Genomic DNA, 26,159 nt, shown 5'->3' with positions numbered 1-26,159 from the left:
TTTAGCTATAGTTAAGGTTAGACAACTGAAACGTCTGGATTAAGGAACGGAGAAGTGAGACGTGACTGGAAGCCGTGATGCACTCGTCTGCTCATGTGACCTGCATGCTTCTCCCCGTGTTCACATTAAATGAACTGTTTTGCAAATTTGCTCAATCTAAATGTTTCTGAGATGCATCACTTTCCCCCACTTTGATTAGTAATAAAACATCATATATATATATACATATATATATATATGATGTTTTAGAATTAGTTCACAAGAGAACGGAAACGATTTGTCAATTAATGAATTAGTAGATCAACAGAAAATGAATGACCACCATTTTCATAATTGATTAATCATACAAGTCATTTTTGAAATCCTCAATTGTGAAAGTAAACTAAACATTCTTCCCTATTTTCTGGCATTTTATAGACCCAAGCATGTAATCTATTAATAATTGGAAGATGAATCAATATTGAAAATAGCAGTATACATTATTATTCCTGTTGCTCTGTCAACATCTTTCAATCCACACATGAATCTGGTAAAGTGAGCGTTTACATTAGTCTCTTTCCTTAATTAGCAATCTAATGAGTTATGTAATCCAGATCCAGGTGTTGCTTACACGTGTTACGAAGTGCAATAAGAAAAACAAACAAAAGTTAATTCTTTCATGAGCGCGAAACGAAGAGAAAAATACAAAAGTCAGAAGCATCCATCTCTCCAGTAAACAGAGGGTTAAGATCTACAGTTTAATGTGTAACTTTGTTGCATCAACCCGACCTCAGGAGGAGGAGGAGGAGGAAGAGGAAGAGGAAGAGGAAGAGGAAGAGGAGGAGGAGGAGGAGGAGGAGGGCACCGAGCTACATTTTGCTGCTGGGGTCCGGTTACAGAATATTTATATTTATATACATGTTAAAAACCAAAGCCCTTGATAGAAAGAGTCATGGCAAATTTGTACAACCGTGGACTAGTTCCCTCTCTGGTGACAACAATGACTTCCATAACATCATCAGAGCGCCTTCTCTTCCTGTCCAGGTAGTTTCCTAATTGTTTTTTTATCACCACAAAGTCACTCTCATGTACCACCACACTGGAAGCTACAGCACACTGCTCTAACTGTTTACACACGACACAGACTGGAGATCAGTGGTGTTGTGGTGATTACACTCTCATCCAAAACATCGTTTAAATGGACTGACGGGTGAGGACCAGACCCAAAGAAATGGGAGAGGGGGAGGAGGGGAGTGCTCCGAGTGCTTGAACTACTCTACTAAGAACCACATTGATATCGTTCCAGTCTTTCTTCTCCAGTCATCGTCGATGAATAGATGTTAGCATCGTAGCGGCCTGAACCCCAAACACGACTCTTCGTGATCCGTCCTCATCCAACAAAGAGAGATGAACAGTCAGAACATGGCAGACAATGTAACGAGACGATGGGGTTCTTATGGGATGGACGGGAGTCTTCAGTCCGAGGAAGCATCACTGGGACGACACACAAACCTTTTTGTGTAAGAGAAGCCATCGTTTCAGAAACAGCACAACGAAAACTAGTGAGAAACTGGAGTCCCGGCTTCGTTTCAGTCCACCGAGGAGCAGACTCATTTTCAGCTTTATTAGGTGTCAGCATCTGTGTGTGTGACATCTCATTAGTGTCCACAGTTTGGTGTCACATCTGCTCCTGACAGCCATTTTGTGCCCCACATCACACGTGTTTTTTGTTTACTTCAACCGGGGACAACCAGCAGCGCAGGTGAAAGAAACTAATTAATTGTCCTACAAGATCTGGTTCGCCCCAGGCTGCTGGGAGTTGCCATCGTCCCCCCTCTCCGATGGGTGTTTGTAAAGGTCACACGGCCCGAGAGGGAGGCGCTGTCCCTGCTCGGCCAGCACCAACTCGTACGGCGGCGCCGCCTCCAGCGGGAAGGAGATGGAGGCGATGTGCTGGTGCTCCCGTAGTCCCAGCGGGTAGTGGGAGGGGGAGAACCAGGCAGCACCGGCCGAGGCCTCTCCGTAGTACGGAGAGGGATCCTGACCGGTGTAGTCCGGCTGCTCCTCCTGCTCCGCCCCTCTCTGACAGGGGTCCAATAGGGAGTAAGGAGGCGGGTCATCTGAAGGTATGTAGATCTGAGGCGAACCTGGGCCAACACACTCATCGTACCTACGGAGATAAAAACAGAACAAGCAAACGGTCAGTACTGTGGTGGAACCCAAATGTGTATTTATTTTAGTTTTTGAAAGGCCGAATGCCAACAAATATGGATTAAAGATGAATATTTTGTTGGATTAAAAACGTGAATTTTAGAAATTATTCATCTTTTTTTTTCAATAAATGTTGACTAGAACATTGCTATTTAATAGATTTTTTTAATGTTAATATATTTGAAATAAAATGTTTTTATAATGTGTTTTCACATCACTTAGCTTAAAGCTTTTATTATTTCAGAGCTCCGTCAGATGCTGAGCCACGCCGCCGGCCCCGACATTGTCGATCTACATTAACCACATTAACCACAGTTAGACAATAAATGATCGGCCAACTCTACGGCGCGTATACACACTTAAAGGGAGAAATCAGTTGCAATTCTTAAGGAGCTTTGTGGTTAGAAACATCCAAACGAGATCAGCTTTAACACCTGACACAACGAAGCCTTTTCCTCCAAAGCAACGATAGCTGACGCTCGTGGGTGTCGAAGCACCAAATGGCACAGAAGCTAAGCTTATATAATAAAACTGGATCGTAGCATAACAATAATAGTTTCATACACCTATCAAGGAGACTCCTATGTTTGCATTTAGGGAAATTGGGAATATCATTAAAATAAACCTTTAAAATGTGAGTTTTACAGTGGGGGGGATGTTCTAGTCCTGGATCCAGTTTCTCATCCCAGTTTGCAGCTCTTTCATGTTCTGAATAGAACCCCATTGCTCCTGCTCATAAAGTATACAACTGTGTGTACACTACTTGCTAACTCTATTATACATTATGTGCTGATAGCTGTCCAGTTTCATCTGCCTCTCCACACTCACAGGGACACAAAAAGAAAGAGAAACGTTTTATGGAACTAAAACAACATATGGAAATAAATATCCAATGCCTTTCTTGCTTTCATGCCCACTCCCTTGCACACGTTCATATTTGTGATATATTGGACCCCATAAGCACCCACACAAACAAAAATCAACTGTGCTGGTATCTTCCACAAATGCGGCGCTGCACATACTGTTGTATGTTTATTATTAAATGTGTGCAGAGAATATCCCTGTTACAGAGTTCACTTGACCTTTGGCTTGTCCCTGCATGTGCCCCTCAGGAGGTTCCTCTCTTCATGTTTGAGAGGTCAGAGGTTCAGGTCCAGTTACAGAGCAGCATGCCAGGAGCGGGTGAGAAGTCAATGACACCACAGAAGGCCGAACGGGGTCTTTGGTTTCGAAAACTGGTTTCTTTGTTGACCACAGTACACTGCACTGCTGTGCCTACTGTATACACAGTTTTGTGAAACAGCAAACTTCGGGACTTTGACATATAAATGAGTGTTCGTCACACTCAATTTTCCTGCCAAATGAATTCACACAGTGCTGTTCATCACATGGGAAAGCTCTCTGTATTTAGCAGTAGACCGGAGTTGTGTCTGGTGTCCATGCCGACTTTCCCATGGTGGCACTCTGGTGATGTGTTTTACGTCAACCAGCCAGAGCTAGAGGGGCCACCAAGGGGCGAGAGACGATTGTGACGGAGCAGCAGCTACAGGAGTACGGCCGAAAGAAGCTTCTGGAGTGGATGCTCCAGATAAAAGAGAAACTCAAGAGGAAGGATTGAAGTTTTTAAAAAAAGACAGCGATCGACCACGAGGACAAACACTCCTGGGGACGGGGAGTAATGCGGCGAGCTCACCTGCAGGCATACAACGGTGTTTGTGTAGTTACTCCCACCGCCAGAGGGGGGAGACAAAAAGTCCAGCTTTCAGGAAACTTCTTCGACAATGCATGCTCAACATTTAGAACAAAATCAAATGTTAGTCTGGCTTTGTAGTATTTTAAAATCTCTGGTTTATGACTGTCATGGTGGACTATTTTCTATTGTTTTTTTGATATTTGCTGTGGTCGATAACTTCTTGTAGTGATTTGGGATTTCAATGTGGATGGGGAACGTTTTCAAACAGCATTTGCAACATGCAACATGCTCCCTCACTACTGTGCACAAATGAGACCGCATGGTCAAGATCATTTTTACCCATTCATTTGACATTGTAACTATTGCTTCTTCTTCCCGATCCAAGGCCACATTTCCCATAAACTCTGCTCCTCGTCACCCCAGCAGCTCTGTCAATCCTGCAAAATCTGATGCAGCTGCACACAATGCAAGACTCTTCATGGTTTGTTTTTTTAGAAGTTGTTTGGATGTGGACTTTTGGATGTTAAAATGCTAGATGTTTCACCATCGAGTATAAATATGCAAGATTTGATAAAGGCTGCGGCCTCCTTCTTGCTGTTTTGACAAAGTGCCAAAAAACGCTGCCCGATGAACTCCTCCAGCAGCTTTCTACCAACATCAGCAGCCAGAGAGAAGAGAAACAATGGAATATAGAAAGTAGAAAAAAAACTAAATAGAATTATGGTGTGTGTGTGGATGTAATGGTAGCTGATGATGGGGCCACAGGAAGCAGTAAATCAGTATAACTCAATCAGTGCAGTGGTTAATTATATCAGGCTGGTACCACCAAAGTGCGTGTTATACCGTGTCCTCTTTCCTTCTTTTTGCCCTTTCTGTCTCCTTCAACACACCTTTGTGTGTGTGTGTGTGTATGTGTGTGTGTGTGTGTGTGTGTGTTTGCCACTTGCCAGCAGCGTTGGAGACTTTTGAGTGTGTTTCTGTGGTTTCCTGTTCAATGTGTGTGTTTTGTGTGACAGAAAGAAGCTATTTTAGACTGGAAGTGAGGATCAGGCTCGGTCAGAAAAAAAGAATGTCCACTGCTCGTCATCACACACTTATCGCTCTCTCTCTCTCTCTCTCTCTCTCTCTCTCTCTTTCTCTCACACTCACTCACACACGTATACGTATATACATATATATCGCCTACCCTTTTTCCATCAGAATATGTAGGTTTAAATCAGGGTTTAAAAGTGACCTTGTCTTGCTTTTGTTGGGCCTCACTGTTGAGTTTGCTTTGTCTGTCAACTCACTTTGTAAACTCTATTTATAAAGCACTTTTAAAATCAAAGTTAATATTTTTTGCACATGTACACCCTTACACTTGTGCACGCAACAAACGATTGAGGGTATCTACAGTTTTTCAAACATATATTTATTATTTTCTGGGAAAACTGACGTTGAACATTTGTGCGAATATCAGGCATGTTGAGTTGAAAATTGGAGACTGTGTGTGTGTGTGTGCGTGTGTGTGTGTGTGTGTGTGTGCTGGGTGTTTCAGAGGTGTTGTAACACACTGAGAATCTCTATGTCTTTGGTCTCTCAGGAGTTACAGGCTCCTCTGGTCCCCTGAGGCCTCCTGCTGCCTGCGTGTTTCTGCAGAAACCTCATAATGAGTGTGTTGTTTTACACGTATGTGTGCTCTGCTAACACGTGTGTGTGTGTGTGTGAGTGTGTTAGCTAGGTGTGGCTGAGTGATAACAATTTGTCTCCTCTGAGACACGGGCAGGGAGTTGCACGACTGCTTGTGTTCATCCATCCGTCTGTGTTCCTGTGTGCTGCCTGTTTCTGTTCGAGATCATGTAAAGCGACACTTAAAAACAACATTTGTTAATTAGTTAGTCAGTTAAGGATGTTATTGCTCAGTGACGAGGTAACAAATGATAAGTTCTATGCAGGCCGAGGCAGTGGCGTTAAGCAGGGACGTTTTTTGTCCAGACACAAGGCCATCATGAAATGTAAATGTAAAAGTTGCCTCGGAACATAAACAAGTAGACATTTATCTGAGAAAGACGTCTAAGTCAGATGGGTCATGAGAAAGGGAGGACCTCTGGCATGTTTTCATGCTTTGGTTGTGACGTTCTACAGAGCTGGACACCGGACGACTTCAGCTACAGCATAGAGAGCATATGGTGTGTGTGTGTGTGTGTGTGTGTGTGTGTGTGTGTGTGTGTGTGTGTGTGTGTGTGTGTAAAGCTGGCATGTCCCTCCTCGGTACCACTGTGAGGTACTTGGCCTGTGGAGTTGGAGAACCATATAGATGCTGCAGTCACAGGTGTGTGTGTGTGTGTGTGTGTGTGTGTGATATGATTTTTGGGCATAATGCAGCTCACAAGATGAAGCCTACAGATGACAGTTAACAGATCATGTTTCATCAGATCACAATAGACAACGTATCTTTAGAGAACGGTTCGTATGATACCTTACCAAAAAAGTAAATCCAAATTTTTCGTGTGTTTTCTTTTAATACGGAAGTTCAGCAAATCCTGTCAAGTTCCAGTTGTCACATGATACAGTCTTTTCAAAATAAACTTCCTTCTTCACGGGACACTACTTAGTTAGGTTTATGAGAAGTTTGTGAAATACTTAAAGTTCAGGCAACAAAACTACCTGCAACATATCCTCATATAATGGTTTGTATGACACCTAATGAAAAGTTATTTTTTTGTGCATTTTCCATCCATCCACAGTCGCGATCTGTCTGCCTGTGCAAGCCCCTGCAGAGTTTGGGTTTCAATAACTGTGAATCGTAGTTACATAAGTGCGGAGGTTACAAGACAAACAAATCAACGCTGACTTCTCATTTTTCACCGGGCCTTACAACAGTCTTTTTGGTTAACAGACAGTTTTTTGTTTGACCCACACACCTCCTTTCCCATCCGCCCTTTTGTGATCTTTATACTTCCTTTTGTGTTATATCTACGTATTACAGTGCATTCATTTTCATAAGTATAGCTATGAACGCTGTTTGAGAACAGCCTGCATTAGGCCATGTGTCTCCTGTTACTGTATTCCTGTACTGTTCATTTTTTGTCTTTACATGACATGTCTGTGGCTAAGATTAGTCATCCTACAAGATGACTGGACAACATGGTACATTTGTTCCTGAGATTCCACCACTGCTCTCACCTTCTCTTTGGTCCTTTCAAAGTCCTCATCCTTGTGTGTGTGTGTGTGTGTGTGTGTGTGTGTGTGTGTGTGTGTGTGTGTGTGTGTGTGTGTGTGTGTGTGTGTGTGTGTGTTTGTGTGTGTGTCTGCGTGTGAGCCAAAGCTCGCCCGGCTTCTCTCTGAGAGGAAGCAGAAGCTTTCAGTCTCCACAGGTGAGCAGCTGATCCATGAGCGCAAGTTTTTCTGGAAGACAAAGTGTGTGTGTGTCTGTGTGTGTGTCTACGTGTATGTTTGTGTCGGAAGCGTAACGTTCACTGTCTCAGTAGGTGAGCTGTTGATCTGAGTTCTCTGAGTTTTCCTCAACCATCTGTGGCCTAAAACATACACACACACACACACACACACACACACACACACACACACACCCTGCAGGATCATCACATGACTGCAACTACCTGCTTGTTGACAGGGTACCAAAAAACGACTTGTCAGCATTATGGTAAACAAAATGTGCGTTGTGTATGTATGTATGTATGCATGTGTGTCTGTTTGGATGTGCGTGTGTGTGTGTGTGTGTGTGTGTGAGTGTGTGTGTTGGCTGGCGTCCCATCGTCCGGGCCAGAGAGTCCGGCTCTCACACAGGCCGTCCAGAACGCTCTGGTTCTCTGCCAGAGCGCTGACGTAGCTAGCTAGCTCCCCTCTTCCTCCCCTCTTCCTCTCCATTTCCACTTACCGTTACTCTCATGTTCCTACCGCTCGAGTTGAAGTGAGGACAAACACCGTGTTGAGGTTTCTGCCCCGTACCGCTAATTAGCAGCTTCGGTATATCTCGTAAACATTATGAATGGATTCATCACACGTCTTGCGGGAGCTGTAATAGTGCATGGGAACGTTTTCTCGGCCCGCACAGGACCCTGCAGCATCGCAGCAAACATAAAGCCTGCTGCTGACCAGGTGTAATCACCCCACCGATGATGCATCTTTCAGCATAAAGCACCTTGTCTGTGTTACGCACCAAGAACATGAGCGTCGGTTTAGTCTCCAGATCACAACCCCAGCACAGAGCTTCAGCCTCAGGTTCGACATGATGAATGTGAATGTGCAACGCTATTAAATCAGCAATAATCAATATCCACCTATAAGAGTATCATGTATGGAGGCTCGGATGATCCTGAAACTGAGCAACTGCAGTGAGAAATATATGGTTCTGTGATCAGAACCGGTAATAAACTTAAACGCCATATTTCCTTCTTGTTTTCTACATGATTTTCCACTAGTTCTGGTTTGACTGGCTCTTGTTGCACCTTCTTCTCTACACCATAAAGCAGGGTATGATTTAGGGCGGGGCTGCTTTGTGGTTGACATCTCTCTATCAGAGCCGTATGCGGCGTCTCTACGTCACTCATCCAGAGTCCAAATATGGTCACTTTCTCTGGTTGAAAAAACCAAGATGAAAACAGCCGAAATGCCGAACTTCAAAACGGCAGTCCACAAACAATGGGTGACGTCACGATGACTATGTCCATTTCTTTTAGTCTATGATTGGCACAATCAACTGTCTGTTTCTATGTCATACGTTGATGGAAACACACATCACTTCGCATTTTCTGTTGCTGATTTTCAGGTAATTCTGTATTTTCTTTTTTTGGTTCTATTTTGATTGGAAACCAAACCAAAAGACGAACACGCAGTAAGAAACTTCAGAGCTGAATCTCAAGATCACGCTTTGTAAAAACCTGATAAAAACATCAACCGCTTTAACTTTCACATTGTGGCTCAGTGTCAGATGAATTCATCAACTATAGCACAGTGTTTTGTTTCCAATTTTGCTGTTGAACTAAATTTGCACCTTTGACTTGCTTCATCTCAATAAATGAGGCTATCACGCTGAACGCCGTGCAGGTATCGTAGTATTTACATCTGTAATACCTAACTGACAGAAACATGAATTCTCAGAAACTTAATTGAAATAATCAATAGTATTATTATCATTTAATTATCCCCCCTCCCCCCATATTGATGCTGAAAGTTGTTAAGTTTGAAATGTGGCAGCTGGTGACCGCGGAGCTCAGAAAGTCAGATAACTGTCTAAGTCAGTAATGAACTCTTTTAATGAACAAAAAGAAAAGATGCTATCCAACCGTAGATCGATTCATTTGGGTTAAGTGAGTGAATGTTTCTACAGCAGAGCCAGTAGGAGAATGAAGCGCACGCACGCACGCACACACACACACACACACACACACACACACACACACACACACACACACACACACACACACACACACACACACAGCAGGGGAGGGATGTATGTGAATTATTAAAGTTGCCAATTAGACCAGCTGACATTTAGATCAAAAACACCATGACATTGGCCTTTAGCGAGCTCTTTCTTTCTCTCATTCTCTCTCACACACACACACACACACACACACACACACACACACACACACACACAGAGTGCACAAGCGCTCATTGCTGCACCCTCACAAAGGGCACCAAAGGTAGCAGTGCTCTCTAATAAATGAATTACCACTGAAGAAGGGTCAAGTCAAGTGGACAGAGAGCATTGGGGGACACGTCTGAATGGTCAGTTATGTTTTAGATTTGACATTTGACATAATTGGCAAAAGGAGGAGTGTTTTTAAACAAACTGTAGCTATTGATGGATGAGGACAAGCCTGAGATTTTGATTCTTTTTCTGAATATCTTAGCTCACCGAGACTTGTCCAAAACCAACACTGTCCGTCTGTAAACAGAAAATACCCACAAGGAAACAGAAGTGCATCCAGACTCCACCATTGTTTTTCTCACGTGGTTAACATTGTGAAACTATTGCGGTTTGCGTAGAGAAACTAGTGTGAAACTGTTGTGGTCTTAAAAATGACGTAGAGTTCACATTAGAGTTACGTCTCACGCAGATGATGAAGTAATGCTTGTGTGTTGGTATGAAGACGCAGAGGGCCACATGCCCAAGCGTTGGTATTTTGGCACCCTGGGGAGAGAGCACAGGCTGGAGTACCTTACCGTTACCATAGATTCACACAAGTTCTTACCGTGGCGGTGAGTCGGGGTACAGGTTGTTGACTTGTGACAGAGTCTCTCTGTATGAATCAAAGTCTAAACCAGGAGGAAAGTCTTCTAAGCAGGTAGATCTCAGTTCTCCTACTGAGCCTCCATAGGAAAAACCATCCAGACCTGCAGAGACATGAAGGAAAAGACACATTTGAATTGAGAGTTTTATTTTTTTTATCTTGTGCACATATCTCATGTACATATGATATTTGTATACAAAGAGGCGACAACATATTAGAATAATTTCAAAGGACAATTAAAAGGATCTGGCAGCAGCGATTGTTTAATTGTTGCTGAGTGCCTTTGAAGGCTTTTGATTCTCTGGAGTAACTGAAAACCTGCTGAAGATTTTTGGAAGCAAGCTACGTGTGTGAAGATGTGTGTAGGTGTTTCCAGACCAACATGAGCAAGAAAAGTGTGTAGGAGTATTTCAGCAGTTATGTGAGAAAGATCCTGAATAAATGGGCCATAGAGTGTTACATGCTACAACACAGTGGACCTGTTTCTATTTCCATGTTCTGATGATTGTAATGTTTTCAGTCTGTGGTTCAGGTGTGGACTTTATTAAGTATGTTATATTAACAGCTACAGTAAAACCTGAGATGAACCGAATGCTTCATCGTGTTCAGTTAGTCGCGGACTGACCGTAGCTCGCTCGGAGGTGCGGGTTTCGGAGTCGACTGTCTTTGCGCAGGCTGCCGACGATGATGGTGATGCAGGAGAGGAAGAGGACCAGACCTATAACGATCCCCGCCACCACCAGCGGAGACACCAGGAGAGACGCCTCCCCTCCCGAATCCCTCTCACCCCGGCAGTCCGGGTACTCCCCATGGCTCTGGTTGGAGCTCACTGCAGAGAGATGGAGAGAGAGATGGAGGAGGGTACATCTATGTTCATAAGTCCAATATTGACCGCTTTGAGCTCCGTTTTGGTCTCCTCCAAACCCTGAGGGAAATCTCTGTAGTTGCTGCAAAGCCGGTTATTCTTACAACTTACAAGACGAGGGTAAAGCAAGAGCACCTTGACGGCTTTTTCTGTGTAACTTGGTCCACTTTGATGTCTACTTTGAAGCCTGAGGCGTCTTTTTGTAATTTTGTAAAACGCCTCACATTTTAGCAGGACCGTCCGAGATGAAAAAGGAGAGTGGAAAAAGCACCCAACTTCAAAAAGTGTTTTCTCTCATTGTGCTGACTTTTGCTGGATGCCCGGAGCTGTATGACTTCACCAACCGTAGTTACCACGATCTGACCGGGAAACAGTCGGCCTGGAGAAGGATTAGTTTGGTTCTTAAGATTTTGGTTACATTCATTTAAACTGTACCATTAACTTTTAGGTAGCGTACAGTTCATAGTTTGTGTTAAAGTAACTTAGCACTCATTCCGTGGTTGATAAAAAAAAAAATGTCTTCAAAAAAGACAGAAAACTGCAAAATCTGTCCAGTCCCAACCATAAGTAATGCTACAGGTGCACCGTGTCGTGTAGTTCCCAATCTAAGATGAGGAAATATAATATACAGTATATAAATACACAGTGACCAGTAATTGGAATATGTACATTTTCTCTTTTAAGGTAATATACAAAATAAATCTTAGCAATAATAAATCACCTTACACTTTAATCTATCTCACTATGTTCACCTGATAGTCACTGATTCTGTCTGTTAATTAACACGTATATTTTTGCTTGAATTAATCAATTAGTGCGCTGACATTTACGGAGGACATTAAGTGACGAACCATAAATAAACAAAATCAAACGTAACAAATGAACCATCTGTGCGTCTTTCCGTCCGTCCTTATGGCAGCGGTGCACTAGGGGGTCGTGTTGCGTAACGGCTGACTTGCACTGCACCCGTCTCACCCACTCCGTTTCTCTGCTTCTCTTTCCAGCTCTCGTTCCCTGAGGACTTATTCCATTTCAGTGTGTGTGACAGATAATTAGAGCTAAAGTCAACACACACACACACACACACACGCACACACGGTCTCTAAGTCATCATCATTAGATTACAGAACGATCCTGTTCCTCTCCATTTCTATTTAATGTCTCATCCGTCTGTTTGCTCTGCCTGTCTCCCTCTTTATCCGTCTCACTGCCATTCGCTATCGTCTGTCTTCATTCACATCACAGCTGAGAGAGGAGGACGCTCTAGTGTGCCTTTTTGCTTTTAAAGTGTCCGGATGCTGTTCTTCGTGCCCTCTGTATTGTATGCGACACAAACCTGGCGTTTCCTCGTAGATACGAAGAGCACAGAGCTGCGTGGAGTCGCATATTTCAATTTCAGACCTCAGGTCATGTGATACTCAAAGCAGGAAGTTAATTCTGCAGTCAATTTTTTTTAAAGCAGTTCAGCTAAGGAAGTGTTTATCAATGTAACCATGATGATAAAGGTCTCCTTACCTGAACTGTTCATTGTACCTCAACCTTCACCAAATACCCTGCACTGCCATCCTCCATCCATCCACCAGATGCCCTCAGACTTTTCCACCTGTCCAAGTCACCTGACGCTCTCATTTACCTGCTCACCTGTTTCCACTTTCCCTCATCAGTCCAGCCGCATATAACCGGCCTGGTTCCACTCATTCCTGCTCTATTGTGCTTTTGTCTGCATGCGAGTCCTCCTCCCTTTTTTGGGATTCACCGGCCGAGTCAATAGTTCAGATCAGGAAACACTTTTTTCTGGAGGCCATGGATCGTCATATTTTGGCTTTAAATATGTTTATTAACATCCTGTAAGATATTAGCAGTCACCAAAACAATCAAGTGATCACGAGTCCCCGCAGTGTGAAGAGTTTGTGTGTGCAGTGCAGAGTGGATATCATCTCTTCGTGTTTCATACATCTACAACTCGTCTTCCTGAAATGCACAATACATCCATCACACTTAAGTATTTTGCACATTGAATGAACAGTTACGTTGCATTCTCGTGAGCGTGATATCTCAGGAAAACCTGGAGGGAACATCTTCAGATTTGGCACAAACTTGGAATGTTGAAGTGATTTTAAATGTTGATGAAGTGATTTTAAATGTTGATGAAGTGATTTCATTTTAGACAGACGAGACCGGTCTCTTCATTTACAATCGTGAATGTAGCTCTCAAATGCAGATTAGAGTCCTTTCTATCTACTGTTCTCTAATACTACACGACTATTAATCCAGAAATCTCTTTTGGAATATCTCTCACTGTTGACATGCTGGGTGTGAAAGCTTGACAGGCCTAGCAAAAGTAACCAAGGGGGGTCAATTACGCATCTCAAAACCTGTAATTTCTGACACTGACATTGCATCCTTTGTGCTGCGAAGCGTGTTTTCTGCCATCATCAGTGCTCTGACTATAAAGCAGGAGAAACAATCAAATGACTCCCAGTATCGTTTTCATTTCAGTCTCTTAGTGCCGCTCTTATTGCTCATTTCTCATCTCTTTCCCCCCTTGAACGTCTGCGTCCGTAATGCTGTTGTCTGCAGTAATTTGGTTTCACACAGATTCCCGAGAACAGGAAAATGTTCTCTCACCCCAAACGATTCCCAGCAGCCCTCTCTGCTCTCTCGGTCTCGTCTCTCACACTCTTCTTTGTCTCCTCTTTCTCCCTCTTCTAATGTGATTTTCTCTTCATTTTCGCTTCTCACCTCATCCTCATAAACTCCATTTTCTTTTGTTCTCTCCAGAGAGAACTCAGAAGGAAATCTATATTTATATAGATTTAAATTCACATAAACCTCGCTCCCTTTGTAACACACACACACACACACACACACACACACACACACACACACACACACACACACACACACACACACACACACACACTAGCAGCAGACAAACTCTCATAATAATCTTGGTGGGTCTGCTCATCATGCTAGCGGCTCTAGGGAAGGCAATGTCAGTCTGAGTGTTGATCCACTTTGGTCCAGACTGAAATATCTCTGCGACTGTCAGATGGATCACCATGAAATGTTGTACGGACAGTCATGTTCCCCAGAGGATGGATCCTTGTGACTTTGAAGACCCTCTAACTTTTCTTCTTGCGCCACCATGAGGTTCATATATCAATGTATATATGTATATATTTTTATAAAGTTTCTTTGAGGAACTTTTAAATGATCCTGAACCAGTCTCAGTTTAATCCTGATCCTCTATATGACCTACATCAGTAAACGAGTTATTCTTGATGCTCGTCATCGGAGCCACCGGGTCGGATTCTGGTGAAACCAGATGAACTCATGCAGGTTCACCAGAAACTCCTTCAGCTCAGACTCCAGCAGAGACCGGTCCACCGCGGACAGACCCAGATCCTCCAGCAGAGACCGGTCCACCGTGGACAGACCCAGATCCTCCAGCAGAGACCGGTCCACCGTGGACAGACACAGATCCTCCAGCAGAGACCGGTCCACCGTGGACAGACACAGATCCGGCTTTACTGCAGCCTTTGTCCACAGGGACCAACACACAGTCCACAGGGACCAACACACAGTAAATTAAGTATTTCGAATTGAAAATGAATTCATTTTCAGCCAGTCACAATGCAGTGCAGGAATTCAACGTATCCTTAATTTCGTATGATATCAAAACGTTATTATCTTCCATCAGTGTCAAGCAACACAAGTCCTACTTGGTTAGGTTTAGGAGAAGATTGTGGTTTGGGTTAATATAACTATGCAAGCGACATTAGTGAAGTTTGGAAATTATGTGACAAACAAATCCACGTTGACTTCTGGTCTCACACGGGACACAAACTGTGGTCTCCTGGGTGAAAGTCCTGAGATTTTAGACCCACCTGTCCTGGTACACAATTATGTTGATAAACAAATTGATTATGTGAGTAATATATGATTTAATGTGCTTTACTTTCTCATGATATTTCTTTGTACCACGCCATATTTACTAACTTCTCTTCCCCAGAGAAGAGGCTTCTTCTGCCCTGTAAGCCCACCGGACCAAACTGGTCAGGAAATGTCTTTTTTTCTCTCTCTCCACTTTAGTGTGATTTAAGACAGAGGAGGGAGATTTTAAGAGACACAAACAGTGGAGTGATGGTCGAGAGGGGAGGCAGCCACTCTATACGATTCGGGGCAGAGCGAGGAAGAAGGGAGACAGAGCAAGGGAAAAGATTGTTATAAATGGTGATAGTGTTATATTTCAAACCCCTGAGGGTACGGGACCCAGCTGCAGAGAGGAAGCAGAGAAAGGGGAGAAATCTGGTTTGTGTGTGTTTGTGTGTGTGTGTGTGTGTGTGTGTGTGTGTGTGTGTGTGTCTAGTATGAGTCGAGTGAGAGTGTAAAAATATTCGGCCTACACGCCCAACCCATGAAATACATCAATAAATGAACAGAAGGAAGCAGGTTAACAAGAAAGCTATAAATCTTGAGGCATCCAACATTAGTAAGTCATAAATATTCTGTGCACTGTGGTGTCACAGGTGCACGACATTTTATTATGTAACTGGCAAACCCGACAATGTGTCTGACAGAACGACACCTTCAGTGTGAAGCTGGGAGAGATGCGACCATCTTAGGTTTGTTTTTCTTTTTTCAACCCAATTTAAAGGGAAGGAGAATAAATGGCAAGATCATTTCTACGTGTCATTAATACACATTTAGGCAACACAACCACTTAGTTAGGTTTAGGAACAATATGATTGGGCTTGTTAACATTGCTGTCATTACAGACTACATGGTGTACAAATGACATGCAAAAAGCAAGAACGGAGTTCCTATTGCATGCAAAAGGGTCCTGTGAGTCCTGTCATTCGTTCGGTAGGTTAATAGGGTTTGAAGCTGAGGAGAGATCGCTACCAAAAAAACCCACATTAATAGAAACTACCGCACATTCACTTCTGGAGGAAAATTAATTGACTATTTCTTGAGAGAAACTGTGGATTTACTTCGTCACAAGAAATCTTTAGAGCCAGCATCAAGCAGCTATTTGTGAAACTGCACCCTGAAGCCTTTCTGCATTGACTACTTGTCAGGGATTCAGCGTCGTGCTCAGAAGCACTTCAGCAGGGCTCTTGCTTGTAGGCCCTCTGCATGAGAAACACACAGTGACCTACACCACTCTGTGTGTGAGAGAGTGCTATATGTTCATATATAATGAAGCAGCAGCAGTGGTAACTCACTTTGACAGCTTGTCACTAATGCTTACTGTTCAACATGCGCCCACCCCATACACTGTATACCGTAGTGTGCTACAAAAAGCTAGTATGTAACCCAGACGTTGACCCGAGGCTCATTTAGAGGCCATTAAATGTGCATGAAGTTCAAGTTGTTTTTATTTTTTACATGGTAACATGGTTGAAGTTTGTTTCATGAAGAAATTCCCTCGGCTGCAAAATATTTGATTAAACTGAGTGACTGGAGGATTGAGATACAACATCCTGAACCTATAAAGAAACAATGTACTTCTTTATTAAGCATTGTGCTGAAAATTATTCATTTTACACTTCACTTTTTGGCGGTTCCTCAAAACCAAAAAGACATTTTGTGTTGAAGTTACTGCACAAAGAGAAGATTGTAGAGGAAAACAAAGCAAGGGGCTTCACTGGTGTGATCACGTTACCCAAGAGAAGAAGAAATAATATGCAGGAAGTCCACTTTGAGTAACGCATCCATGAGTTTAAAGGTCTCATTCCAAAACACGCCGCAGTAGTTTATACAGAAATACGATACAGGGTTTTACACCTCTGAAAATATAAAATGGCAATAATCATTTCATCAAACGAAGAACGACATGATGTTGCAAACTTTACGCAACACTTTTGTTTTCAATAAATTAGGCTGGTTTTTTTCTTGCTGAACGCACCGGGAAGGCCAACCACATATGTGCACCCTGTGTCTAGTCTGAGTAGTATCCACCAATTATAAGAGGCGTTGGCCGAAATGCAATCCCCGAAACCCATCGGCTATCGTCTGATTGTAAACTTCTTGTGAAACAATCCGGTCATCGCCGTCGTCTCTCAATTCCGATTCCATTCTTGTGTCTCAAGGAGCTGATCAGACTGTAAACAATGGCCGACGCATTGAAGAGGAAGTCTTGGCCTGGGCAGCCGTTATCGGACACAGTACAGCCAGCGGATATCCGCTTAACAGATTTGTTATATTGATATATGTTGGCCAGAAATAAGCTGAATCGTCGTCAGAATGATTGACGATGTGTTACGAGATATGAACTCCTTCTGCGGCGATGCAAAGCCTCCTCATTTAGTGTAATGAACGGTGGAGCTGCAGTCTTTGCTGCAGTGCTAATGTCGGTCTGCACGCAGCCTTTTATTTCTCTGGAAGTTACAGAAGCCATTCTGGAAAAAGACACACTGCAGCTAACTGAAGGAGAAGCAAACGAAGAGGAAAGAATTTGTCCAACAAAACTATAAATTGCTCATTAAATTGCTTGTGGAGCTCAACAAGTAGATTAGAGAACTAATATTTAATAGTTAGTTGGATTTGTCTTCAGTGTAAAGTCGAGATAAAGCTGACGGAGAGTCATCAGAAGAGTTAAATGTAAATACAGTGTAAATGTTAACTTGTGTGTCGGGTTGAGAAGTGAATCGTTATGTTTTGTTAATAAAAGTTTCATCTCTTGGGCGTCAAGAGAGACAAACGCACAAGGGAAGACCAGATCAACATATAGGTCCCATATTCTGTGTGTGTGTGTGTGTGTGTGTGTGTATGTGTGCGTGTGTGTGTGTGTGTGTGTGTGTGTGCGTGTGCGTGTTTGTCCATCCAGATTGGGGCGTCACATGCAGTCATTTATTTCAGGCGTCACAAGCTATAAAGGTTAAGAGCCTGTGATATTGACTGCTGCTGCGTACACTGCATCACTTTGTACATTAGCTGCATGCATTATACAGAAGCATCAAGCAGCCACTCAGATTCAATGTGACAGCTTGTCATTATGAGTTACAACCAGCTTCTTTTCAATATGAAGTATACCATCGCGCTGGCTGACTGTACATCCAGAGACACGGAGGTAGAAAGAATTCCTCCGGGCAGGACGCTCAATAAGAGGCGACGAACAAACTCGACTCGCGCCAACGTCGATTTTCAGTGAGGGACAAAAAAGAAGGAATACCTGGAGTCTTAAAGAACCAAACCAATGTCTCAGAAGTATGTAGCTACATATACGTACAAAATATGTTGGAGAACTGTGTAGTGCCATGATCTTTAAACTTCGTGCTACTTTAGTGTCCGATGAGGAGCATAGCGCCATCTGCTGGAATGTCACGTCCGTTCAGTTTCTGTGCTTCAATGATGCTGCCTCGTAAAAAACTAAACTTTTAGGTTCATGTTGTTGTGTTTTTATTAGCTTTTTAATCAGGCGATATTGTTTCTGTTTAGCCTTTAGTTTAGGATATTTGTTTTTGATATTTTTAACTTCTTACTTTATTATTTTTACTATATTAAACCTGCTGCATGGTGATGAGTCATGATTGATTCCTTAAAAAACACACTTGGATTTGTCACAGAACTTGCAGCAAAGTGACGACGCTACAATATATAACGAGCAAGAACCTTCACTTGTCATTCACCCACCAAACTACCGTGTCCTCTGTCCTCCATCGCTCCTCCTTCCTCCACCTCTCTAACATGCCTCCCTTCAGCCGGTCATCCTTCCTTCTTTACATTCCTTCACGCTGCGCTCCAGTAGTCGCGGGCCGTTCAGAGCAACCCAACAAACCACTACAGACTTTCCTCTTTTCAAAGCTGACAGCTGGACTGCCCCACACACACACACACACACACACACACACACACACACACACACACACACACACACACACACACACACACACACACACACACACACACATCCCTCCTGAGACTTCAGCTTCTTCTTCAAGGTCAGAACAGTCTTCAGGCTCTGTTTAGTCATTAAGAATGATCTGCATGGTGGAAATGAAACCAATATAAAACTGTTTTGTACGGCACATTTACAGTCAAATTTACACCCGCTTTGGGTTATAGCTTAATCTTAATGTCTTTCTTAATATATAAACCATACTTTTAAACAACAATTAAATGTAGTTACAATTGTGAATTGCCTCAGAGCTATTGCCCAATTACCAGTGAGTAAGGCTTTTAAACTATTGTAATTGTTGCAGACATTTATTTAGCTTTTTGTTCATTTACAGTATATGCAATGTACAGTAACACATCGTAGCTCCTGAACAAAGATGAACAAACTCCAACTTACAATCATCCGATGTGATAAAGGCTGAGAGAAACATCCGCGAGAGACCGTGAAGCAACGGAGAGAATTTAGACCGTTACAACATCTGTACTTCTTAGCTGATGTATTTTAAACAGACCAAGGCTGTGTGTGTGTGTGTGTGTGTAGGTCTGTGTGTGTGTGTGGTGTGTGTGTGTGTGTGTGTGGGCTGGAGAGCTGAGTGGGATCTGATTCAATGACCTTCAGTCACCCATTTGTTGTTTCTCTCATTCACTAGCATTCGCTGCCTGTGTGTGTTTTTCTTACATGGAGCAAAGGAAGTGTTGTTGTTGTTGCCAACGAAACGGCTCAAGATCCCCAAACTAACTGTTCAAACACTGTGGAGAAAGTGAATTGTTAAAAAGCTTAAAAGAAACATGTTATACAACTTTATATGAGGTGACTGATTTGACTTGGCTCTGTATGTTTAAGGAACTTGTTTAAAATGAGCCTAAAACCCTAATTAGCTAATGGACAACATTTATCACGTTTGACACTGAAGGCTAATTAAGCCGGTCGCACATAACAATCAGTATCACTGCAGTCAGACCAGACATGCTCATTAGGATGCATTAACATCATTGCAGATGTCTGACCACACAGCTGGATCTATAAACCAATCTGCTGAAGTGATACTGAAAACATCTCACCGCAGCATGCAGTCACTCCTCAAAGCCCTGACATGGAGACCAAGAATAATACACTTTCCTTCCCCAAGAAAGGAAGAAAAGAAAATATAAATATATTAAATAATAGAAATATTATAATATTATTTCTTGCACCCAATAGTTTCTTTTGTAGACTCTTAATTTCGAGTTGAGTGCCTTGAACAATGTTTCAGAAACAAACTCATAAAGCATAGAACATTTCTGCAAAACACTGGATATGTTGAATGCCGACGTTTCTGACCCAAAAATATGTTTGGTAAATATGTTTTAAAGGCACAGTGACAAGTGTTCAGAATACGCATACATGTAATTTGGCTCCGGTTTCCACTGTTTTTAAAGGACAAAGACGTGAAAAGATTGGTTGGATTTAGGCAACAAAAACACGTTGTTAAGGTTAGAAGATCATCGCGTAATAACGTAAAGTAACAACTTGGCTAGAGTGAGTAAATAACAACAGCCCTTAGCAGACTTTCTTACGTAACATGTAAGAAGTGTAACAACGTTGCATAACGAGCATGAAGTCTACGTTTACTTTTGGTTTCACATGAGACATGAACAGCGGTCTCCTGGGTGAGAGCTTCTTATACTAATTATTATATCACGCAACTTTCAAAAATAACGGTTTTCACATGACCGAATAGAAAAACATATCCGTGTTTTGCGGAAACGTACAGCGCCAATATTTATTCCTGCCGTCTGGGCAGCTCTCAACTTCATTCGGTTTTTGTATATTTCTTTAGCATGTTGAGAGTTTGTTGCACTGTTTGATTGGTTGATCGCTCCGTCTATGGCACCAAACTGGACCTGTTGGACCCGTCGACTATTTTATTCTGTCTGTCATGAGGCCAAGGACTTTTGTGTACCTCACGTTGTTTCTTTGCTAATCACAATAAGCGGGACAGAAGGCCGTGAATCAAAAAATAATAATAAACGCTGCGAGGAGCAGATTTTTCTCTGCATTCAAGTATGGAAAGTTGGCACCGAGCATCTTTAGCGCCTCCAGATTTAAGGACACTGCTCTCTCTCTCTCTCTCTCTCCTGAGTCATGACCAAAGTTTCTTCCTGTTTTCTGAGCTGGATTTGCATTAGCCAACACCTGCACTAATTAACCTCTCAGCTGGTGTTGTTATTGTCCCATTACAATATTATACTTTTAACATTACGACTGAAAGAAGGGATTTATTTCACATTCCTCTTTGTGTGGGGTTGTAAGAGATGAGGTGAACTTTCAGGACCTCCCAAGAGGGGAGCAGTTTTTACTTTACTTTACTTTTTAATCATCTTTTTTAAATGATCTAGAGAGGTGTGGATAAAGGAGTGGATGAGCTTCAGACTACACTGAAGGGTTTGAACATATTTTAGTTTCACTAGTTACAAATAACTACATTTTACAACCGAAGACTCCTGTATTTCCACTGTTGCCACTGAATGCCGCAAGTAAACCATTATTTCACCAGTTTAAACATGTACAGTTAATAGCTCCATGCTTTAAACATATCAAATCATATAAATGCTCCAGGTGAGGCTTGAACTCACAACCTCGGCATGACTCTACAGTGTACTGTCTTATAAGTACCGCGCGCTGACCGATTGCGCCACTGGAGCTCGTTTCTGATGTTCTTTACATATAATAGTGAATCTAAACCTGTGATAACTTTGCGTGTGTGTTAACGGGTTGCAAAGTGCTGAAAAAAAACCTTTTGAGGCGCATATTCTGAATGCGTTGTATACACGTTCAAAGAATATTTATAAAACCAGAATAATATATCGACATATCCCACATGTTTTAATCGTAAAATGCTCCATTCAGAATAAGGCCTGATTGAGTCATTCCAAACGGAGTATATGGTGTTTACATGAACCGGATCAAATTTGGAATATTGTCATATTCGGAATGACAGTGGAATATGAGACTGCATGTAAACGCAGTCAGTGTGTGTTTCTCAGTGTGTGTGTGTGCGTGTGTGTGAGTGTGTGTGTGTTCATGATCAGAAGCAGCAGGATCCAGTATGTGAACCCCTCAGGATGCCAGAGATATTCCACTGCTTGCAGAAACAATGTTGTTCCTCCTTTTGTGACACGTGAGCAGTGTTAACACTATAAATATCCCTTTCAGAAAGACTCCAGTAAAACGTGCCTGTTTCCATTGAATATGCAACGGTAAGGGAGGCACTGCTGAGTTTTACTAAATACTACCAATTTGCAAGGCAGCACTGATCATAACATTAACTGAGATGTTTAAACATCAAAGCTTTGGTTTTAGAAGCTTTGACAGTAAAGGATGCACGGTATCTTTTTTGTCTTTGTTGTGACATAAAGTGACAGATGTTATCTCCTCACTTGTGCAGTGTGCTGGAAAAGCTTCAACCTTCCTACAGCCTGGTCAAAGGACAGCAGCGGGCTCAGAGAGGACATCTTTCTCTCACACACACACGCACACACACACACACACACACATCCTCCCGTCTTGCCGTTCCTCTTCCTTTTCTCTCTCTGATCCTTCCTGTTGTATTGAACAGATGTCAGGAGGGCTTTGGTGTTTGCAGGAGGGAGGACATTGGCCATTAAACCATCATGTTTCATTACCACTGGAGCAGGGAAACTAGGAGGAGAATAAATGGAGGAGGCCCTGCTTCACCACACCCAGCAGTGATGTCAGCGGGTCTTGGAGGACACCTGTACATCACTGCAGCAAAGTCAGAAGTTCAACCAGTGGAGCTCAGCAGAGGAGGTCAGGGGGCGATAAAGAAGCAAAAACTATGCTGTCAGTCTGCCCCTAAGTCAGGCACATAAGCTCCATGCAATACAGTATTTGATTGGTCCACAAGTCAGTAACAAAGCCCCTGATTGGTCGACAGTCTCAACCCAAGGCATCAGGAAATGCTAGTGCTAACGGCTAAAACCAATAACATCTATTTTGATGACAGAAAAATGTATTAATAATCACAGATCGTTGGATTTATCAATATTGATTTATTGACAAAGTCTCCAAAAAGGCGCTTCAGTTCAAGGCTGGATTACATCAGATACGATCGCACCAGAGCTCTGATTGAAACAGCACGACGGTTAGCTCCTCGGCTAAAAGTCAGTCTCTCGTATGCAACGTCACAGCGATATTAAGTTTAATGTATTTGACATACCTTCACCTAAAGTCTACAATATAGTAGGCTTCAAGTTATATATCACTATAGTTGTATTTTAGCATTGTAAAGCAAATTGATTTATTTACTGCTGGTTTAACGGACCAATGTGTAAATTTAATTGGGTAAGGAACATCGAAAAGGTTGCCCCTCCTGCTCCATGATCTGTAATATTTTTGTTTTTTCCCATCATTTCGAGTAATATTGAACAGTAACATCGATTTGCCCATTTAACAACTGCATTATTGATGTGCTGTGAACACAAACAATCAAATTACATGTGACTGTCTGGCAGACCTGTTGCTGTATGTGGTGCTACAATCCTGAACACTGAACAGTGGAAATCACAAATCATTTCACTGATTCAAATCCTTTTGTTCAGTTCAAAAGATTTCTTCGTCACTGACTTTGTCTTTCAACTCTTCCCTGAAGCTTTGCGGCAACATAACCGTTCAAATGCGCTTCAGTTCGTGTGTGAGTTAGTGAACGCATCACCATTCAAAGGAACTCCAGCATGTACAACAAGGTGAACGCATCGCCGTTCAGTTCAACAAGACATCCACTCCAAGCTGTCACATCCAGCTCGGTGTCAAACTTTTCTCTGCAATGTCAACATTGATGAGAAAATGTATGAGAGGCATCACATGTGAGCAGCTGAGGCCGCTGTCCCTTGTGGTCACGATGGTCATTGATTAACGGCAAAATAACCCACAGAACACACACTTATTCCCTAATATTCATCTCACAGCTTGGTGCTTTATATTGTGCAAGCATTGCATCTCTCTTCATAGATGTCCTGTTATGTCTGAATGAAGTCAGGAACATTTACATTACTTTGACAGAAAGATTAAGCCAGCTATGTTAGTATTTCATTTATGAAAAGGGCTCCATATGCTGCTCTGTTATTCCTGCCTTTTAACATCTACTTAAGTGAATGATTAATTTTAGGGCGTAATGTAAAAGCAGTGCAAGAAGACAGCACTCTGTTAAAGTGAATGGACTATTAAGTTACATAGAAGCCCATCGTTTGCTGTGGGCTGGCCTGCAGTGAGCCGTTCGTATCCAGATGTGGCCAGCAACATCACAGTGGAGTCCGGTTTACCTTGCTAAAGGCATACACCCTTGTTTCTTTATGCTTTCCAATATTACTGTTGTTCAGAAGACGTTTTCATTCTTTCCATGCAGAAGTGTTCACAGTTTGTTTCTGCGAGGCCTGTGGATGCTTCACACACACATTGGTTCCCTCAACCTCAGGCCTGATGCTGTTTCAAGGTTGACGGCTCATCAATATGAGTGACAGGTGCAGTGGCACCGAGTGACAATAGAGAGGGCGAGACAGACACGTCGCTGACTCCCGGCAAAAAAAGTTGCATACAGTAGATTTAAATCATAGCTGATATTTGATGTTGACAGACAGCGATGACATACAGAGTTGATAAATGTGAGCAAAGCATGACATCTGAAATCCTGCAAATAGAGCTCACTCTTCCTGTTTTCCTCTCTCTTTCTCCGTCTTAAAGATTGCATACATGATCATACAAGTATCCTGCTGTTTGAAACGGCTCTATTTTACCGGAGAGGGGGGAATCAGAAGATATGCTTTAGCTGAAATCTGATTGTATCATAGATAGATTACTGAACAGGTCTGAAGAGACTGTGTTCACTTTGCCTGTCTTTGTTGTTGTGTGAAGATAAAAAAGTTTAAAAGAGGCAAAGAACTACCACAGAGACATAGAAAGTGACTGTAAAGAAATGTAAAATTACCACAAAAAGATGCAGAAAAAACACAAAGATAGGTCAAACGACCGCAAAATAACATAAAATACCTACAGAGAGACAAAAAAGACCACCAAGAGACACAAAATGACCACTAAGAGATGCTATGTGACCAAAAAAGGGACGCAAAATAACAACAAGGAGATACAAAATGAGCACAAAGAGAAGAAGAGACACAAAGTTGACAAAGTGATACAAAACATCCACAAAGAGACATAAAACCACAACAAAGAGACACAAAATGACCGCAAAGAAAGACAAAGTGTACAAAATGCCACAAAATGATGAGAAAGACAGACAGAATTGCCACAAAGAGATGCCATGTGACCAAAAAGAGACTGGGGGGGGGGGGGGGGGCACACTTGGGTGTAAATGACTGTTAACAGCTGTCACATTCAGTGAAAGAATAAATGATACTCACTGTCATCCAGTGAGCTGCCACAATCCTCAGACAGAAAAACCTCAGATGGCCTCCATCTCAATGTAGGTTAACCGGTTCTACGATAGTCTAAGTACAATAGTGCATTCAATCTGAACACACATATCGGTATTACAATTGGGATGTGTATTTAGATGAGGTTGTATGTGGGTCACAAAACATCACTGTGTGTGAATATGGGTCAGAATACATCATACATCCCCTTAATCTCTCCCTCTCTCTCTCTCTCCCATGTGGGATAGATGGCAGAGAGACAGATTATGCTGGCCCACATTCCTGCCTTCCTCTGCCTTAAATCATCCACCTGTTCCTCACTGGTTGGGCTCCCACCATCCCTTGTTGTTATTGTTGTGGCATCCCTTATTTGGATTGTTTATATCTCCGTAAAACATTTCTATTTGACATCACCGCTGGTGAATTATGGGAATTGTGATTCAGAATAATTAGGTGTTGAAGTCTTTGTGATTTTATCTGTGAGAAACTAGACGACTAGAAAAGTCAAATCAGTTTTTTCTTTATTATCACAAATCATAAATTTATCTCAAACTTCCCCCCAAAAACCCCTTTAATGTGAATATGAGAGGATCAAGAAGGTATACCTTGGGTACGGATGGCAGTTTGTTCTGCAAAACGCTTCCTGCATAAAGTCCGTCAACCCGGGCTGGGACACATTTGCATCGCAGGCCTGAGTGATCGAGTCCTTCCAATAATCCTTACGCTCGTTACATGAGAGGATCAATAGCAATCAATGTAAATCTCTTTGTATTCAGTGTTGAGACTAGAGTGGCTTTAGTGAATCATTATGGGAACATAGTTATGCACATGTTATCAG

The 26,159-nt window shown here is 42.4% G+C and overlaps 1 protein-coding gene and 1 non-coding gene across 2 annotated transcripts in view; both read right to left on the bottom strand.

Moving 5' to 3' along the window:
- Nucleotides 1–1,764: 1,764 nt before the first annotated feature.
- Nucleotides 1,765–26,159, bottom strand: part of bean1 (brain expressed, associated with NEDD4, 1) — a 36,721-nt gene continuing 12,326 nt past the window's right edge. The window contains 3 exon segments of the mRNA XM_076104161.1: nucleotides 1,765–2,149; nucleotides 10,084–10,225; nucleotides 10,748–10,951. Coding sequence (XP_075960276.1) covers nucleotides 1,765–2,149; nucleotides 10,084–10,225; nucleotides 10,748–10,951 — 731 coding nt within the window.
- trnai-uau (transfer RNA isoleucine (anticodon UAU)) lies at nucleotides 21,484–21,577 on the bottom strand. Its single transcript has 2 exons — nucleotides 21,540–21,577; nucleotides 21,484–21,519 (listed from the first exon to the last, which is right to left on the bottom strand). It is a non-coding gene; the product is annotated as a tRNA-Ile (tRNA).

The sequence above is a fragment of the Anarhichas minor genome, unplaced genomic scaffold, assembly GCF_050575085.1.
Source record: "Anarhichas minor isolate MPS153535 unplaced genomic scaffold, ASM5057508v1 ptg000029l, whole genome shotgun sequence".
NCBI classification, from domain to species: domain Eukaryota; kingdom Metazoa; phylum Chordata; class Actinopteri; order Perciformes; family Anarhichadidae; genus Anarhichas; species Anarhichas minor.
The sequence above is the reverse complement of the archived record's forward strand: the minus strand, read 5'-3'. Positions and strand labels throughout refer to the sequence as shown.